We start from the raw sequence: 18321 nt of genomic DNA on the forward strand, positions 1-18321 counted from the left end.
TTTGTTTAATACACCTGACTTAAATACAATTAAAACATTATTACAGTTCAATTGACAGTGCAAATATGAAGTGACAAAAAGAAACAAGAGGCCAGCAGTCAGTATTTCTGACCCCAGAAGCAAACACACCATTTGCACTTCCAGCCTCCCTTTGGAACTGTTTGCAGGGGTGGATCTAAGCAGTATGTGTGGTAGCTGATGTCGCAGTCATCACAGAGGAGCAGTCTTCCTGGATCTGTCGCTTTCCCACAGGCTTCACACACTGTGCACTCCAGGCACCTCCAGCCTTTGCTAAGCACCACTTTAGTAATCTGCAAATGGCAAGGCGAAAATTATTTGGAAACTGCTCTGTGCAGTGGGATCCTTGGATAAATTAAGGTCTGGCGAGGGGAGCACAGGATGCTCTTCTGTGCACACTACACACATCACAAGTAACTGTTTATCAACTAGACTTTCTGAAGCTTCGCTAAATGGGAATGCATTAAATAGAAAAAAACTGTAATTACTGACATCTGATACTGTTCCAGAATATAACTTCTTCGGATAAACTAGCATACCAGAGAACAAATACTGCACTGGATCTGCATGTAGGACAGTTTACTCCTTACAGGAGTAGCTGGTCCTGTAGGGATGAAGGAGAACACACAGCTGCTTTTTTTCAGCTACGTAGTAAAGCCAAGATTCAGGTCACTACTGTGAAAGATACATCCTGTATCTTTCCTAAATTTTCTGTGATAACCAGTGCTGGGGTTTTTGTCATCTGAAACAAACAACTAATTTATTGTAATTAATATATAATGTAAGAGTAGTATATAAACACAAAGCCAAAGTTGCATGAAATACGCATACGGCATTTTGTTAAGTCCATTTAAAATAAAGTTTTGTGACATGTTTAAAAAAATCCCACATTCACATAGATGCATTATATAATAAACAATCAAGAATGTATAGTGTATATATTGCAGTAAATCGCTTACTACGTGCTTGCTAAGTCATCTCATACCATTCAAATTTAATTTTCACACATTCTCTCCTAGACTAATGAATGTAAAATGTATTAACTACTCCAACTGCTGTCAATTCTGACAGCCAACAGACAAATTGAATCAACTAAACCTTATGCCCCTAGTAAATGAAGATGCAGTATAATTTTTTTCTTTGTTTTTAATTCTGCTTGTATTTAGGTTTTAAGCTTATATCTCAAACTGTTATTTTAACCAACTGCTGGATAATCAGTGCTATTTATGGTTGTGAAATTACATAAAGGTTAATTTCTTTTGAGGCAATGCATACTATAAAATGACATTTAATTAAAGTCTTTCACAAGTCGCATACAAATAATGGTCACATTAGCTGATGAATATCTAACAAGTTAATGACTCCCATAATTACCACAAAACCAAAGGCAGCACAGTGCCATTAAAGTACAATACGAAAACAGTGTAATCAAGTAATTTTTTTATGTAACAAAAGTACTCACCTTAATACTGACACAGTACGGATGGTAACACTGACCACATTGAGAACAGGCAAGCAACCTGCCCTCAGCACCTTGGCCAAAACTCCCACAAACTACACACATATCCTGAAATGACAGAGAATAGCAGATTTGCAACACATGCCAGACACTGCATTCTGAAAACATAACTGTAAGATCCAACTAGCTTGCTGTGTAATTTAACTCCTAACAAGGATATTCATTTACTTTTCTCTAATTAAAGCAGAAAAACAAAATGAAAATACAGTAACTATTATCCTAACCTGATGGAGAGTGAACTTGTCACTGTTAGAGAAGAGGACAACTGTATTATGCATTGAGTTTTCTTCCTCATCTTTGTTAGACGAAATATCCATATTTGTGACCTATTAAGAAAAACACAAAACATAAACAGCAAGCACAGCACATTTTCTAAGACATGCAACAAGATGAAACTTACTCTCTAAATATGCTAATTTTTTAACAGTACCAGAGAATAAGAGGTTTGCAAGTATTTATTCATTCAGTATGGACTTTCATAAAAAGCTACCTTCATCAGAAATTACTGTATTAATTCACATTTTCACATCAGTACAAGCATCATCACTATTTCAGTTTTACATAGACACTCCCTCTCCTTTGTTCGCCTTTACACACCACCCCATTGCACTTTAAAATGGAAATGGAAGGAAAGAGGTAGTCTAAAAAAATCACTAAGCAGAAATTGTCATACTGTGACCAGTCTGCTCTGTTCTCTACATATAAACAATGAAGTTCTTCTCATTGAAAAGTTAACTGCAGCGATATACTTTTGAGTATTAATTCGAAGAGCAACTGCAGAAGTGTACTTTGTCACACAGTGCCTAAAACGCAGTTTAGCTAATGTTCCAAGTATGTTAGAGGAATAAGCAAGAGTTCTGATGTTACAAGAGTTAAGATACTCTCCCTAAACAGTTTAATTATGAGGTTTATCTATTTTGCCCATAAAAACTTGTACCGAACTTGAAACGGCTGTTTTGATCTCAATCTATAAGCTCTTACTGTAGACAGCTGTTCTCCTTTTGATCAAGAGATTGTTACTCTGACCTGCCCTTTATTAATTCAGTGTACACATGTACATACAGATTCTCAGGAATAAAAACAAGAAAAAAAGACTTCAACTGTGTTCTGACTTTCATGCAGATCTTGCTATGCAGAATTTGCTATCCATGAATTTAAATTAACAGGCCTCACTATTTACTCTCTGAACCAGTAGCGGCCATGAAGTTTGGAAGATAAGAGCACACAGTTCTATATAAAAGAACAAAAGCATGATAGAGAAATATAACTTTGTTTTACCAGCTGTTGTAATTTTGTAAGTGTGGATTATTTTAAATTCAGTTTAAGTCTTACACAGATAGTTTTGTTTAAATAATAAATAGTTTACAAATCCAAACACCACTCTAGAGACAAATGCAAATATCATTACAACAGCTACAAGAATCCTTCTGATACACTGTTGCTGAAAATCAGCACTGACTGAGAAACAGCTAAAAAGGGGATATATTGTAATGAGTTTTAATTACAGTATGGTTGAGAGCACTGCAGCTGTAACTAACTAATTAACCAAAAAACACCCAAAATGCCTCTTGGTATGTTCAGGGAGAGCTTTTCCCTCTCATGTATTTCCACAGGTTCCTCAAAGTTCGTGGAACTGCTTACATACAAAAGAACAGAATTTGAAGGACTGAATCACTGACATTTTGATGCTTGCTTAATGCCAGCCATAACCCAGCTTGAGTTAACCTGTAGCCACCTTCCTCCCCATTCCCAATATATACCAAGATATTTCCAAATTTGTGTAGTTGTCCACTGGTCATGATCTCATGCTTGATTAAGAATCAGTTTGTGCAAAGGGGCTGAAAATACTCCCATTTCAAACATTTATCCAGCAAAAGGCTGGTCTCTTGCTATAGTTGCCTTCATCTACTCTAACACAAGACAGCCACATCTCTGCTCTAGAACTCTGAAGGTGCCATTTACTTGACAAGTCAGAAGATCAATAGGAATTGTGGAGACTGATGCTCATTTTGTATTTATAGCAATTTACCTAGCTCAATATCCTCTGTTCAGTTACCAAAATTTTTTGGAGTTTGTTCTATAAATCCCACCTGCCTTTGAAGTATAAATCTGTGCTTTATAATCACAGAATGAGTTGGGTTGGAAGGGACCTTTCAAGGTCATCTAGTCCAGATGCTCCTGCAATGGACAGGGACATCTTCAACTAGATCAGGTTGTTCAGAGCCCCATCCAACTTGGCCTTGAATGTTTCCAGGCATCTGCCACCTCTCTGGTCAACCTGTTCCAGTGTTCCACCACCCTCACTGTAAAAAATTTCTTCCTTATGTCTTGTCTAAATCTACCCTCTTTTAGTTTAAAACCATTACCTCTTGTCCTATCGCTACAGGCCCTATTAAAAGGTCTGTCCAGATCTTTCTTATAAGCCCCCTTTACATACTGGAAGACCACTAAAAGGTCTCCCTGGAGCCTTCTCTTCTCCAGGCTGAACAACCCCAACTCTCTCAGCCTGTCCTCAAAGGGGAGGTGCTCCAGCCCCCTGATCATTTTTGTGGCCCTCCTCTAGACGTGCTCCAACAGGTCCATGTCTTTCCCGTACTGAGGATTAAATTATATGTGAATGCCTCCAATTCAATAAGGTACCTATGACTAGCCTCAGTGGAATTCATCCTGTATGTTTAAAATTACATATTTGCTTATGAATCTTGACCATCCAAAGCTGTAGAAGGGAACAATGATAGAGACATTTGTTCCTTTCTCAGATCCCAAATACCACGGTATTCCAGGAAATTATTATATAGGCAGCAAAAAGTGGCACAGTGATGTATAAACTCAAACAGATTGTATGTAAGAACACAAAACAGCAGCTCTAAGTCTGAGGCATTACTTCATAAAGACATAAAAATTATTAAGTTCTTCTCTGAACATGAGGAAGAGGATGCCTCTCAAAATCTGCAGGGCTGACTGATAATCAAACTTTGAAAGAAATGTTCAAAGAAGCCAAGTCCATGGCAAGGAAAAAAAGCTGTAAATTTTTTGAAGTCCAGATTTCCAACAGTTTTTAATACCAAAATCTCTCCTCTATGAGGAGCAGACTGGGGCTGCGTAAGATTTAAGAGTTTTAAAAGGACTTCAAGTACAAAACAGCTTAAGTGAGCAATGACTTGCTTAGAATCACTTCAGTGCTGTAGGAATGGGAGATGGTGAACGTACCTACCATTTTCTCAAAGCTTTCTGGGAAGAAGTCATGTACCAACTACAGAATATCTGACATTTGATCACAACAGAGAACTTGCAGCCACATTGATATATGTTACATTTTGTTAAAGAGTCAAGGAAGTTTTAATTATGGTAAATCTCTGAAGGCATCAGCAAACCTGGGGACAGGGAAATCTGACTGACGTAGCTTACTTCATTACCAAATTCTTTTGGCAAAGTCCTTTACCAATGCTCCTTAAAAAAAGGTAGACTGACACAGAATTAGAGGAATGGTCCCTGTACTGACACAAGACACAAAGAGTAAAATAAAGTATCAGTTTTCTATGTGGGAGAACAGCACTAGTGGAAATCTGATAAGGGATGTCTGTTAACAGGCTGTGGCGTTCAACACGCTCTGCGTGCAATCTGAAAAATCAAGCGAGGAGCAAGGTGACAAAGCTTGCCAACAATACTAAGATATTCAGAGTAATAAAAAAATGAAAGACAACTGTGAAGAACTGCACAAGAACTTCATAACGCTGAGTGCTGGGCTATAAAAAGGCATTGAAAGTCCAGAATGTAAAAAAAATGAACATGACAAAACAACTTACAAGGATAATAAAAAATATAGAATAGCTTCCATATAACGAACAACTCAAAATACTGGGATTCTCCAGACTTGCAAGAAAAGAGTGGAAGGAAAAGGAGGAGAAATTATAGAGATCTATAGAAACTGAGTGCCATCGATGGAGGAGGTGAATAGAAAACAACTCTTCACTGCCTCTTCAAATGTAAGAGCACTAAGGAACAGGCAACTAAACCAGCAGGCAGCAATTTAAAACAACAGGCTGATGAGCTGTAGAACTAAAAAAGGTTAACATGGTTTCCAAAAGTTTTTATAAAAGTGAATAGACAAATTCAAGAAAGAAGACTCCAACATGGGCTGCCCAAGACAAAGATACCACCTCCTGTTCAGCAAGTCCCTAAGCCATAAACTGTTCAAAGTGCCTTCTTCCCTAGGCCTCTTCTGTTTCTGCACTCTTCCCCCAGCACTCAGTTTTGGTCCCCTCGGTAGAACCTCTGGTCTGATCTGCTATGGCTGCTGTTACACTCTTATGTGCAAGCCTTGCTCTCCCCTTTTCTATTCCAGAGAGTGCTGCCTTTACCCAGCATGTTCTCTACCTGAGGAAATGGAAGGAATACTCTAAGACTCCCAACAAACAGTCATCCCTTTAAGTGGCAAGAACGGCACATAATTGCTTCAGGTCCATTAAGCTACAGTGCTCTAGTTCTTCATCACAAACACTTACTAATAGCCAGGCTTTATCAAATACCTCTGCTTTTTAGTGCTCTTTGGTTTTATATAGCATTTAAATACAAGAATCAGAGCTGAATCAAATTATATTATCAGACTACAATATAACTTAAAAATAAATGTTCTTACCCCTGGAATGACTACAGTCCCAACTCCATTCTTCAGTTTTGATCTACCTCTGCCACCTCTTCCTGAAAGACCTGCACCACGTGGCCTCCGCTTCCCTGGGAATCCTGATCCACGGCCCTATTCAATATAAGACAACAATTTAAGTGCAACCCAAAGTTTTTTTGTTATATGGGATTCAAACTTGTTCAATGCATCTAGGGAAAAACATAAGTAAAAAAACACTCTATGATTTCAAGTGACTATAAACATACTAGGCTACAGTCATTAAGTCACTGCATAAATGATTGTAAAATACCTTTAACTACTTACATGACATAATATTATCATCTTTATCACCAGTGAGAAAGCAGCCAAAACCAGAAAAGTATATTTTCTGCTCAGAAATAACTGGAAATATGGAAACGTGGGTTTTTTTTTCCCACAGTGGCAAAGTATCCAAAATAAATATCCTCTATTCTATGATTCATTTTTCTTTTGTTTTTAAACAGTCAGCTCAGACAGTCATGGGACTTCTGAATAGGGTCTGGACACTTGATTACTTGCAATCATAGATGCTTTTCTTACATTACAAATAATCAAGCAAAACCTGGAATTTATTAGGACTCAATCCTGCTTCCAAAGCAAAGCAGGAGGCTGGCTCCAAGAAACTCTCTTAATTCAGCAGATACAGAGAGAGCTTTTTTTATTAATTATATCAATTACACTCAGATCAACATTCCCCATAACATGATGTTTTTCTTACAAAATATCCACTTATTTTTAGACAGCTTCTTTTTCCCCCTTCCTTATTTTAGATGCAGACACACAGTTGCACCGTTGTGTGCTCTGAAGTATTCACAGTATGTTCAACTACAATTAACTATGGAAAAGCAAGTATGTTTTTAATAATAATTACCTGACATTAACATTGTGACTTTGAATTTCTTTTTTAAAAAAATTATTTCAAAATGAACTAAACACAAAGAGGATCCTTAATTCTCCCTAGTCACTTCCAGACAGAAAAAGAACATATTCACAATGTCCCCAAGTTCTGGCTGGTATATCAGACATCTTTACAACATGTTTCAGTCTCTGATCTGTATAACTGATGGTAATTATGGTATGCACTCAAATAAACACCTTCCCTACTATGAAATAAATAATGAGATTATTTATTGCATTTAAATCTGTGAATAATCTCAGCTCCTAATACAGCCCGCCTCCATCCACAAAGTATCCAAACGTTTGCTGGAAACCACTTTTAATACCAAGACAAAACATTTACTCAATAAAACAACGCTGATGGAACCACAAAGCTCCTTGGGGTCGGTGTCACCAACACACATGAACAGTCTCTACTGACAGAGACAGGAGTTCCGTGGATGGAAAGCAGCACTATGGGCTCAGTTACCAACATTATTTTTCATATGTCAACCTCTGTTTTAAATAAGATACAGAAGTTTATGGTTGTAACTAAAGGGAGAATCCAAACATCTCAATGTTAAAGTTTTATTAATATCCATCAATGGAAAGAGAAATTAAGTTCACTTACTCTTACACAATGAGGCAACGTAACGCGATGCTGTTTTAGGAAGTGAAAGGAAGGATGCTACTGATGGCTGAAGTATTTATATGTACTAAGGTGAGACAAAGTGTTGTCCTTACATATACATGGAGTTAATACATATGCACACACAGGACATACAAGCAACAATTTTTTAGGATGTAAACTCTTCTGGCATGTTTCTTATTTTGTCTGTTTCAGACCAGGTATCAGTATTGTTATTGTCACACAACTAGTAACAGGAGTAAGCACATACTTGTATCAATGTTAATGCTGAATATTAAGCTGAAAATTAATGCTTGAAGCAGCAAAAGCTAAGATAATGTCAAATTAACATAAAATTAGCATGAGAGTTAAAGTGAGATGAAAATAAATCATTGGAAAGCTACAACTATTTGTCAGAGTTTCATCATTTGGCTTTTTTGCCCTTATTTAAAAATAGTAATTCCACCTAGTTTCTTCAGGTGATTTTAATGGTAAATGTCACTGTGGATACAAGCTTTGGTCCATCTAATCAGGTAGGAAAGTTGTTATTTATTCCCCCATAAGCTAAGAACGATGTCACTTTGAATCCACTCCACAAGATTTCTCCACAGCAATAAATTCAAGCCACCCTTCAGATCTCTGCTGCTTTCTGTGCCTGGCTTACCTTACTGCCAGTCTTAAGGACATTTTCCTTCTCAGGTAATTTATTTTGACAGCTACGTAAAGCCAACCACAAAAAGTGAAGTACTTGAGACACACAAAAAACTGGTAATACAAGCTATCCTTTGCCACTGAAAATCAGGGCAATGCCATCATACTGTCCACTCTGGAAAGCATAGATTTTTTAACCTGAAAGCTCCAAAGTTTCAATAATTTTTAAAGGGCTTAAACAGCAATAGAATGGAAGATTAATTCAGTTGCAAGATACAGAATTTCATCACTAGTCTCTACAGCAGAAAGATAGCAATGGATACATGAAAATAAATTCAAATTATTTACCACTTTGATGCTCCAAATGGCACTGCCAGGAAGCTGTCTGGATTTAAAAATGTCCCGACCTTCTGAAATGTCTGGGGACCAGGAAGGTGGGCTGACTGTATTATTGGTACTCCAAGTCCCCTAGGATACGGTAGGTGAGAAAATAGATGTATAAAACTTCGCAACATAAAAAAAAAGAAAGAAAAAAAAAAAAGAAAAAAGCAAGCAACAAAAAAAAAAATCTGAAAAGCAAAGCACATGCAGGCATAGGCATTTCTACGTTAACTTAAGTAGTCAATTAGTTCGCTGAGTGAGAGGAAGGTGGGAAATTTTTAGGTTCTCATTGAAACATACACTAAAACAAATATTAACCTCCAATGGTTAAGTACAACAAAATGAGTTTTATAAACAAAGCATAATACAAATTGAAAGCAAGCAATCGTAACAACTCATACCCCTAAATTTTACTGCATCAAATGAAGAAGACAGTAGTTGAGATGGTAACATCCCCTTTTACACTTCAAATCACAATTTGAAAAAACAGATGGCCTTAGTCAACTTTTGAGTCTGAACTACTGACAATCACAGCAACAACTAGTTTGAGAAGCATGTGAAACAAAAGCAATATAAATAAATCATTGGGGGAAAAAAAAGAACAGCCATGGTAATCAACAAAGTATCTCTTTCCTGCAAGTTTGCCACAAATAAAGCATTATAAAACCCGCTACTGAGTTTTTTTCACCCCAGTGTTTCCATGTTATGCTGTGGTATCACATTTTAACATGTTATTATACACATGTAATAATATACATCCATATGGTGTACCTACAAACTCTTTTTAACTAATATATTACTATTCCTATTTATATAGTTCCCATCACGGTGAGATACTGTATAACACAAAAAAAAATGGCAAAATAAGCAGACAATGCTAAGATTGGCAAGAAAAAAACCCACTGAAGTTCCTCATACACATTAAAATCAGTGGAAGACTTTCTTGAACCCTGAGTAAATACTGGAGGAGACAGCCATCATAAATAACTTCATTCTAAATTTACACATTAGTATAGTTAAAAGATAATACATTTTCCTAATTCTAAGTTTGTGAGAATAAGAAATAATGAATACCAAGGTAAGAAGTAGAACAGATGAAAAGTATAGGTTTACCTTCTCGAGAATGACATTCAGCAGTAGAATCACACAGATGATACACAGAGGAATAACCTCATGCATACTAATAGTCCCAACTATTCACACATGCATAACAGCTCACATGGGCAAGCCCAAACACATTTACGCTTTGAATACTGGGCTATGCAATAATAAGCATTAAGAAAAATGAGATAGCTTTGCAAAATGTGGGTTTTTTTCTGAAATGAAATATTCTCCATCAAGAATGTATGGGAAACAGTTTCGCTGGAATCAACAACTCATCAAAACATATATTCATCTCAGACTGTAAATAGGTATTTTGTTCACAGCTGTGCTGACTGAAACTACCCCTCAACTGATTTCAAGCCAGAAGGATCACGGGCAAGACCTCCCTAATCCATGTAAGGCACAGCCAGGTTAGCTCAATCTGCTGATGAAGGTGAGCGTGACCCAACATTTCGCTTACTCTCAAGCAGATGAGGAAAAGCTCATATGATGCCTTCTGCTTGCAGAGCTGGGTAGGCAGTAACCTACGGCTGCTCAGAGAGCTCAGTATTCAAACTGGCACAATAAATCCAAAAGAAAAAGCTTGGCAGTGACCTAAAAGCCTAATTACGCAGAAAAGTTTTAAAAATGCCAACATTGTTCAAGTGGCACAATCCACAGTGTGGACACAGTGGTACTCCATATAAATCTGCTTTCTAGGAGTTTACCTATGCTTGCATGGGAAAGGGAATATGCATAATATAGCACTTAAAAAAATAAGAACTTTACAATTCTGCCCACACAAGGTGGTAATTAGACATACAACCTACAAAGTGCTTAGCGGCCAGAAAACTACCTGTATGTTTTCAACTGCCCTTCATTGTCTCCCCTCTGCCAAGGTGCTTCCAAAAAATACTCCAGCTGGACAACTAGTGCCAGCAACTGCTCACCTGCACTTGGGCTACAGTGAAGATGCTTGATTAAACAGCTTACATCCTAAGATTTTGCTATCCCCGTTTTTTGCTTGACTTCGTTTAGATGGTCATCATGCAGACAACTCAGCAGATCAAAAGGATCAATAACCTCTAACAGGGCAATAGTGTTGAGCTTCTGCTCAACCTTCTGCACCTGCAAACCTAGAGATGGACGGGACTCCCTGTTCACAGCCACGGCATAAGGGCGTAACATTCATGACATAACATGGGCACAACCGCACCAAGTCCGAAACGGGGGGAAAGAAAGCAAGCAAGCTTCCACAGAAATGGAGGTTTGATACACCTACGAAAACACATTCCTGGGGCAACTCCTCCAAAACACACATCACGCTCTACCTCTGCTGAACCACCTTGGGCTCCTTGCATGGTCAAGGAAGGGAAACGGGTGCTTGCAGAGGGCAATTCACCACGTGGGACAGAGGGTGTCAGTTTAGTCTCACCCTACGTGTCCTCTTCTCTCCAGCAACTCTAAAGGGAACCTCAAGGTGACTACAGCAGATCTTTAACACTGCAGATATCTGTCATTGGGTGAATCCCACTCCTCAAGCTCGCAGCAAGTTCCACCAGGCAGACATGGCAAGACTGAAGTCTGATTTTGTTATATCAAGAGCATTGTAGTTTATGAATCACTTCTCCGTCGAAATCTCATGTTTTTACTAAGCACTGTCACACTAGTTAGCAACTACATCAGCAGATTTGTGGCAACAGGAAATGTAACTTTGCTAGACATGTATTTAATACCAAAGAACATTCCATTTTAGCACCATAAAGTTCAAACTTTCACTGAATTTTAGTTACAGTTTCCCTGTATTTCTAAAATTCATAATGCATAGTAACTTACAATTCTTATAGTTCTTATAATATGGCAACACAAAGAAAATCTGTGTATTGCAAAAACAATCTTTACATCAATTTATAAGGGAGGCAACATGCTGGCTAAGGGTCAAAATTCAAGATCTCAAACATGCTGAAAATGCTTAATCAACAACTAAAACTACCTACTCTTATTTGGGACACACAAAAATTTTCTTTTTAAGAAGACACACTTCTTTAGTGATTAAGTAAGATTAAAAAGCTAATAGTACCTTAAATCTGAATATGAAACAGTTGGTCTTGCAAAACAAAATGAACGGTATATGATTTATGAACCATATTGTTAAGAATTAAATTGGAAATTTAATCCAAGTTTTATTGTAGATCAGAAACATTTGAATTCTTGGTCAGATAAACTTAATTAAAAGCATACACTTCCACAGTACTGCGAACAAATAAATTACATCAAAGAGATGCATTAATTATATTTTGGCTTTTAATTAATGCCTATTACCACACAACACTGAAGAGAAAGTTCTATTCAGATCATTTACATCAGAACCACGGCAATAATTATGTACTGTGACAGAAACAGGAAGTTCTAATTCTCCATCATATTCTTGAGTCCTCGAAACTGAACAACACAGCTGCAAGTAAATTATAACAAAAGGAAACCCAATGTCAGCAAGGGTCAGGAGATCTCACTAAATTACCACTGACTGTGTTTAGCTGCTTAACACTTTATGAAATCTACTGCAATCACAACTGCACAAAGCTGGATTTGCAATTTAATATTTAATGTAATTTTAGGGTTGTGAACAAAATCTAATCAGTTCAAAATATAGCTCCCCTCATAAAAAACCCATAAAAACCGTAACATAAACTAATCCTTGAAAAAAACCTCTTTTTCATCTTTTTTTCCGACGTCTACCACTACAACAACATACTTAGTGGTACCATATAATTGAAGACAGAAAAAAAAGCCCTAATACCCAAGAAAGAACATACATCCAAACCTACCACAGTGCTTTGCATTTTTCAGTGTCATTTTAGAAAATCTCTTAAAAGACCTAGAAATATGTAGTGAGCCATCTAACAGTGACCACCAAAATCTTCATGACGAAATGAAATACCTCTAATCACAGTATTTTCCTTGGAATGCATTCTAAAATAATACTTATGGTATAACAAATACAGTAGAAGGTTATTATTCACTACTCTATTTTATTCTGCAGATCATTTTCAACTCTTTACCTACCAGTCTTTGATGCATATGTTGCAATGCCCTCCACTTACTGACTTCATATTATGCTTTCCAGTACACAGTGCTGTAGCAAAAATAACTTTCAAATTTGTTCAATTCAGATACAGAGAATATACCCAATATCATTCAAAGTATACCTCCACAGAAAAACAGCCATTTTCCTTGTGAAGAGTTATTTCAAACTAGATATACGTCAGATTAGTCATCAATAAACTTAGGTGATTATTTCTTTTAAGACTACTATTTCAGAAAAAAGAAATATGAAAAAGATCAGAGGTCCTGCTCCTGGTACAGATTTGCAGTTTACAGGCAAGGGTGGAGAATCTGCATGTTCCATGGAGAAGACACTGTGCAGACACAACTCTGAGGACAGCACTGTAAAAATTTTATCACATTGGCAGCTACTAGTGAGTATCTCTGATCTATGAACAGCTATGTTTCAGAAATATATAAAAACCAGTATGGCTCCGTAAGGATAATGGAAACAGGGAAGAGAGAGCCCAGGGACCAAAACCCATGGGAAGTCAGGATATCTGCCAGCAAAGTTTGGCAGATGGAGGGTCTTCTCACTGGGCTGGATGCAGATTTAAAGCTTACCTGTAACTGAAGGTATGGATAATATACTATCCTAACAAACACTGTTACTAGAAGAGCACCTTACTGACAGGAGTTCTTAGGCTGACACAGAAAAAAAACAGATTCTCCAAAGTGGAATAAGTTTGTAGCAGCAAAAGCAATTCTTATCAGTATAACTGTACTTACACATTGATTTATACATAGCTCCTCTTTTGTTTACAAGATGGATTTTCTCCTGTTGCTTCTAACCAAATAGTGATGCCTGCAAAAATGCTAGGGGCGAAGAGGGGTGGTGACGACAGCAACGCTGATAGGGACCTGGAAGGGTCTCATGAAGCCTTTTAAGCAGAATATTGTCTTCACGGTTTGCGAGATAGGTTTTAGTCCTTTCAAAATAGGAATGATGTAGCAGTGTTGCAGACACATCACTAAAGCCTATTACAAATGCAAACTACTAAGATCCAATACAGGAAATCACTTCAGACTATACATAACTTTGTATTTAATAGCAAAACTGAATAATTATTCAAGTATATTTCATTACCAATTCTATGAATAGATTTTGAAGAAAGGGATAATCATTCATCCTACTGCCCAGCACAATACATTAAATGAAAACAAATTTAAATCAGAAACTATTCCTTTACATGGATTCCCCTGACTACAGTGTCTTACAAAAAGGAGAAGCAATATATTCAGGATCCAGATAATTTTTTTTCCTATTATTCTTCCTATGAAGTTCCATAAATCCATTACAATGGATTTTTTTTTTTTTTTTTAAACAGGAACAGGACATTCCACCAAGGTAAACTACATATTAAAAGATTTAAATCTGCTAGGAGAAAGTGAAGAATATTGCCATCTGTGAAAACTGGCTAATGTTGGCTTGTCTTCGGGGTCCACAGAGTAATCAAGACTCTTTATGACTTATCTATTTGAAACCTGTGCAGTCCTGGACAAGCAATGAGTTCTGCAGTGACAGTTCCTTTGTGCAACAGAAGAACGCAGCTGTGGCACCAGTGTTAGCCTCACCAAGTATTAGGAGCCACAACCTCTTTAATCAGTGAAAATAACCCAGTCCTGTTTGTATAACTTTTCTCTCTTATTTTACTGCCCTATAAGTCATGTTGCTAAGATCTCATTCAGATGGTACAAGGTAACATTTGTATCACATAATCTAGGTCCTGACACAAAGCAACACCACAGCATTCGGTGTTATTTTTCAAACAGAAAAAAGCAAACCTCAGACCCATAAAATTAACCTGCTTTTCAGAAGGCAAAATTCCTCTTCAGTGGCACTCAGAGAAAAACCACACATTAAAAATTAGTAATTAAAAAAACCCAAACCAAACCAAAACAAACTTAGAACAATTTCTGTGTGCAATTCAAAGGCTAAAACATTTAAACACATGCCTTACCTACCATGGATTTGTCCAATTACATCTTGCTCAAAAGGAAAGCACCCACCTGGAACTGGACATTTCTAAATCTCTTATTTATACTCTACAGACCATCATCTGACAGGTTTCAGTCCCTCAGCCAAGCCCCAAGTAGGAAGTTAACGCGGCAAACTTACAGCACCAGAGATAATTTTGTCACTTTTTAAAGCATATACATATCTCTGCAGATATGATATATACCTTACTGCACAGTGACCTAGAAAAATCTAACTGCAGCAAAATAAACACAGAATTCCTAATCTGAGTGGAAGCAGAAATAAGGTCCTAATAATAAAGCTGGTTTAGAAAACATCTATTATATACAAGCTTTTTTTCTTTTTTTCAAAAGACATATCATCTACAGGTATGTCCATCATGAAGAATCAGATAAACAAAAGTAAAAACTGACCAATGAAGAGTCTGAAAAAGATCCCAAATCCCTACCAACTAGTTAAGATGAATTTAGATTACTGGTCAGAAAAAGTGTCTATTTTTCACTAATCAAGTATCCACAGGGTCTTCATTTTTTTTCAGTCCTTAGTCCAGACAATTTTTCACAGATTTCTATGAGATGCCAATCTGTGCTAAAAATGAATAATCAGTGGAAAGCAAGAAAGTGTACTGGGACTTAAAACAAAGTATGCATGTGCTTTTCTTACCAGAAAATTGCTATTTGCTTCACAAAAGTTCCAGCTCAATACATGTTTTTAAAGTGCAAGACAAAGATAATCCGAAATCAAAAGATTTTTCCGAAATCACAGACTTCAAATATACTTTTACAAGACAGATCATGAATTTTACAAGTACCTTGTCCAACCCTTCAACTGGTACTGCTGAGCTGCTAAGTACCTTTTTATTTTAAAATGTAATTTGCAAACAGATTATATTGAGTCAGCATCACAGCTAGGATTTTGTTTTACACCTTACTTATAAATTATAATTCAACTCAGTTTTATTTGCACTACTTACACCACATATTAAGAGGTTAATGTCTATACTCTAGAGTACATAGAATATACAAATTGCTACTTTTACAGCTGGTTATTTTTTGTTTTTTAAGACGTGTATCTGTTCTGCTACAGACATTTAAAGTCGGGGTCAGCCTTAATGTTTTCCTCAGTGGGTTCTCTGATAGTTAACTAATTTTATTACCAGTATCATGATGCTGGCTCCCATGCAGAGCAGGGGTAAATTGCACAGCAAAATAAATACAACTCTTTAAGTATAGCAATACAATACTGGAACACAAAAGAAGACAAATAAACTTTCCCAACATAAACTAATTTTAAACTGCCTAAGAACCCAACTCCTCTTCAATATGTATAATAAGCTAAGAAAATAAATTTAATTTTTAGGACAGTACAAAGTATTAAGAAAAAAATATTTTAATCCATGCTTGTATATTAGGGTAAAAAAGAAGCCCAGAGATACTCTAAAACCTTCCAAATTTAATTTCTTATGTTTTCTGCCTTTATTATATACTTTTAACCTTTTCAGAACACTATCTCATACCTTTTCCTAAAAACCAAGAATTTTGAACCCTTACATAACACGTAAAAATTGAAAGAATTATGCAATATATAAAAAGTTTTTACACTAAATTCAGAAAAGCATGAAATCATCAACCTAGAAGTCCCCAAGACTAAAAATAAATTGTGATGAGATCAGAAATGAAACACTAATTTGTTATACTGACATACTTTTTGTGCAAATTTTGCAAACGCAAAATAAATCCTACAGATTGATGAACTATTATCCCTACAACTAAATGAGTTGAATATAGAGCAAGATGCTGCAGAAGGCGACAGCTTTAAGGATTCTTTTCACTTATCAGATGTAATCCTAGTCAAATCACAACAATTTATACCAAACAGTTCTTACACGGTATTTGCTAATGTAACAAAATCATTAAATTATTTGCAACACCATTAAAAACGTCTGTCAAGATAATATCTGGCAGCGTGACAGAAACAGCAGTTGTTGCAGGTTTCGGAAATGTTAACACACTTTGAAAGTACTAGCCAAAATAAATGTATATATGAAAAAGATTATAAGGTTAAAGGCACAACATTACATATACCTGCATATGTAGCATGTGTATTAAAAATACAGCAAATTTTCTTTTATTTTACTCTAAGCATGAGCTGAAAGAAACTTTTAATTTTCATTAGAGAACCTTTATGATGTCTGATCTCTCAATTACTTAACATGAAATTACCTTCTGGAAGAAATAAACTACACATTCATTTAGAAGAATAAATGCATACTACATCCTAAAAAATAGGTGAATTTAATGCATTATACTGAAATTTGAACTATGTCCTTCTAAAAGTATAACGAAATATTTGCCACACTTACCTGTCTTGATCTGGGTCTCCCAGGAGAAAACTTGCGTTTGGTGATGGCTGGTTTTCCCATGCCAATTTTTGGAGTGACTGATATGTAAGTCGTTGGGAGAGCACTTCCAGCAGCAGAAGGCAATGCTGGGGGCTGACTGGGCTGTACATCTCGTGCAGAATGCAAGTCTAATGAAACATCGGGCGAGGAAGACACATTTGTCTTGCTTATATTAACCGATGGGGGAAGCGAGGGATAAGTCTCAGCTGGTGATTTTATAGGTTTGTCTCCAACTGGTGAACTATTTGCAACACCTTCATTTGCAGAAGTAGTTTCTACTTCTAGAAGAGCTGGTGTTTCTGACTTTTCATGGGTTTCTCCTTTTTCTACATCTTTTTGCACTTTTATTATATCCAGTTGTTGTTCTACGGGGATACAAATATCTCCTTTACTTTCAGTCTCCTCTATTTCTGGCGTCACAGTTATGGTCTCAGGTACTGAAGACAGAGACCGAGAGTCTACTGTGGATACTTCTGATACCTCCACACTACCTTGTGGTAGCTGTGTCTCTTCCACTTGTTTGTCTAACTCCTGCTGTATTACAGCTTGAACACCTTCTATCACTTCCATCATTTTCTCAGTCTGACTGTCACCTGATGCTGGTGTCTTTTGAGGAGACATTTCCACTTCAGCTGAATTCATTTCAACAGAGACTTCTGTTTCCAGTTCCATGGTCTTTTCTTCTGGTGATATGCCTGTAACTAAGTACAACCATATTAAAGGCTCAGTGCAAAGAAGAAAAACTTACACAGGCGTACCGGTCAACAAGTATACTTGGTACACATCAAGTACACCAAGTACATATCACTTTACTCAAGTGAATTTAATACGTAGCTTAAAATATACTTCATAAGTATGTTTCTTTGTAACTATCTTTATAGTAGTTTATGTTTTTAGTTCATTATTTTTGTACCCTGGAAACACAGCAGAGTAAATCACAAGAAAGTAGACTCAAGATTAATTTGTGAGAAATCTGAACACGTATTTTCAGGTAAGCAGCTAAAAGGAGCTTCTCCTT

The 18321-nt window shown here is 36.6% G+C and overlaps 1 protein-coding gene across 14 annotated transcripts in view; it reads right to left on the bottom strand.

Moving 5' to 3' along the window:
* Positions 1-18321, bottom strand: part of KMT2C (lysine methyltransferase 2C) — a 201040-nt gene that overhangs the window by 67142 nt on the left and 115577 nt on the right. For 12 of the 14 annotated variants that reach the window (XM_074831339.1, XM_074831228.1, XM_074831239.1 and 9 more), the window contains 6 exons: positions 17265-18004; positions 8704-8823; positions 6177-6293; positions 1762-1863; positions 1481-1585; positions 130-311 (listed from right to left, as the gene is read on the bottom strand). In XM_074831339.1, coding sequence (XP_074687440.1) covers positions 130-311; positions 1481-1585; positions 1762-1863; positions 6177-6293; positions 8704-8823; positions 17265-18004 — 1366 coding nt within the window. The remainder of the gene's footprint in view (positions 1-129; positions 312-1480; positions 1586-1761; positions 1864-6176; positions 6294-8703; positions 8824-17264; positions 18005-18321) is intronic. The other 2 variants (XM_074831283.1, XM_074831304.1) reach the window with 2 other exon arrangements.

This window comes from Strix aluco, chromosome 1, assembly GCF_031877795.1.
Source record: "Strix aluco isolate bStrAlu1 chromosome 1, bStrAlu1.hap1, whole genome shotgun sequence".
Taxonomy (NCBI): domain Eukaryota; kingdom Metazoa; phylum Chordata; class Aves; order Strigiformes; family Strigidae; genus Strix; species Strix aluco.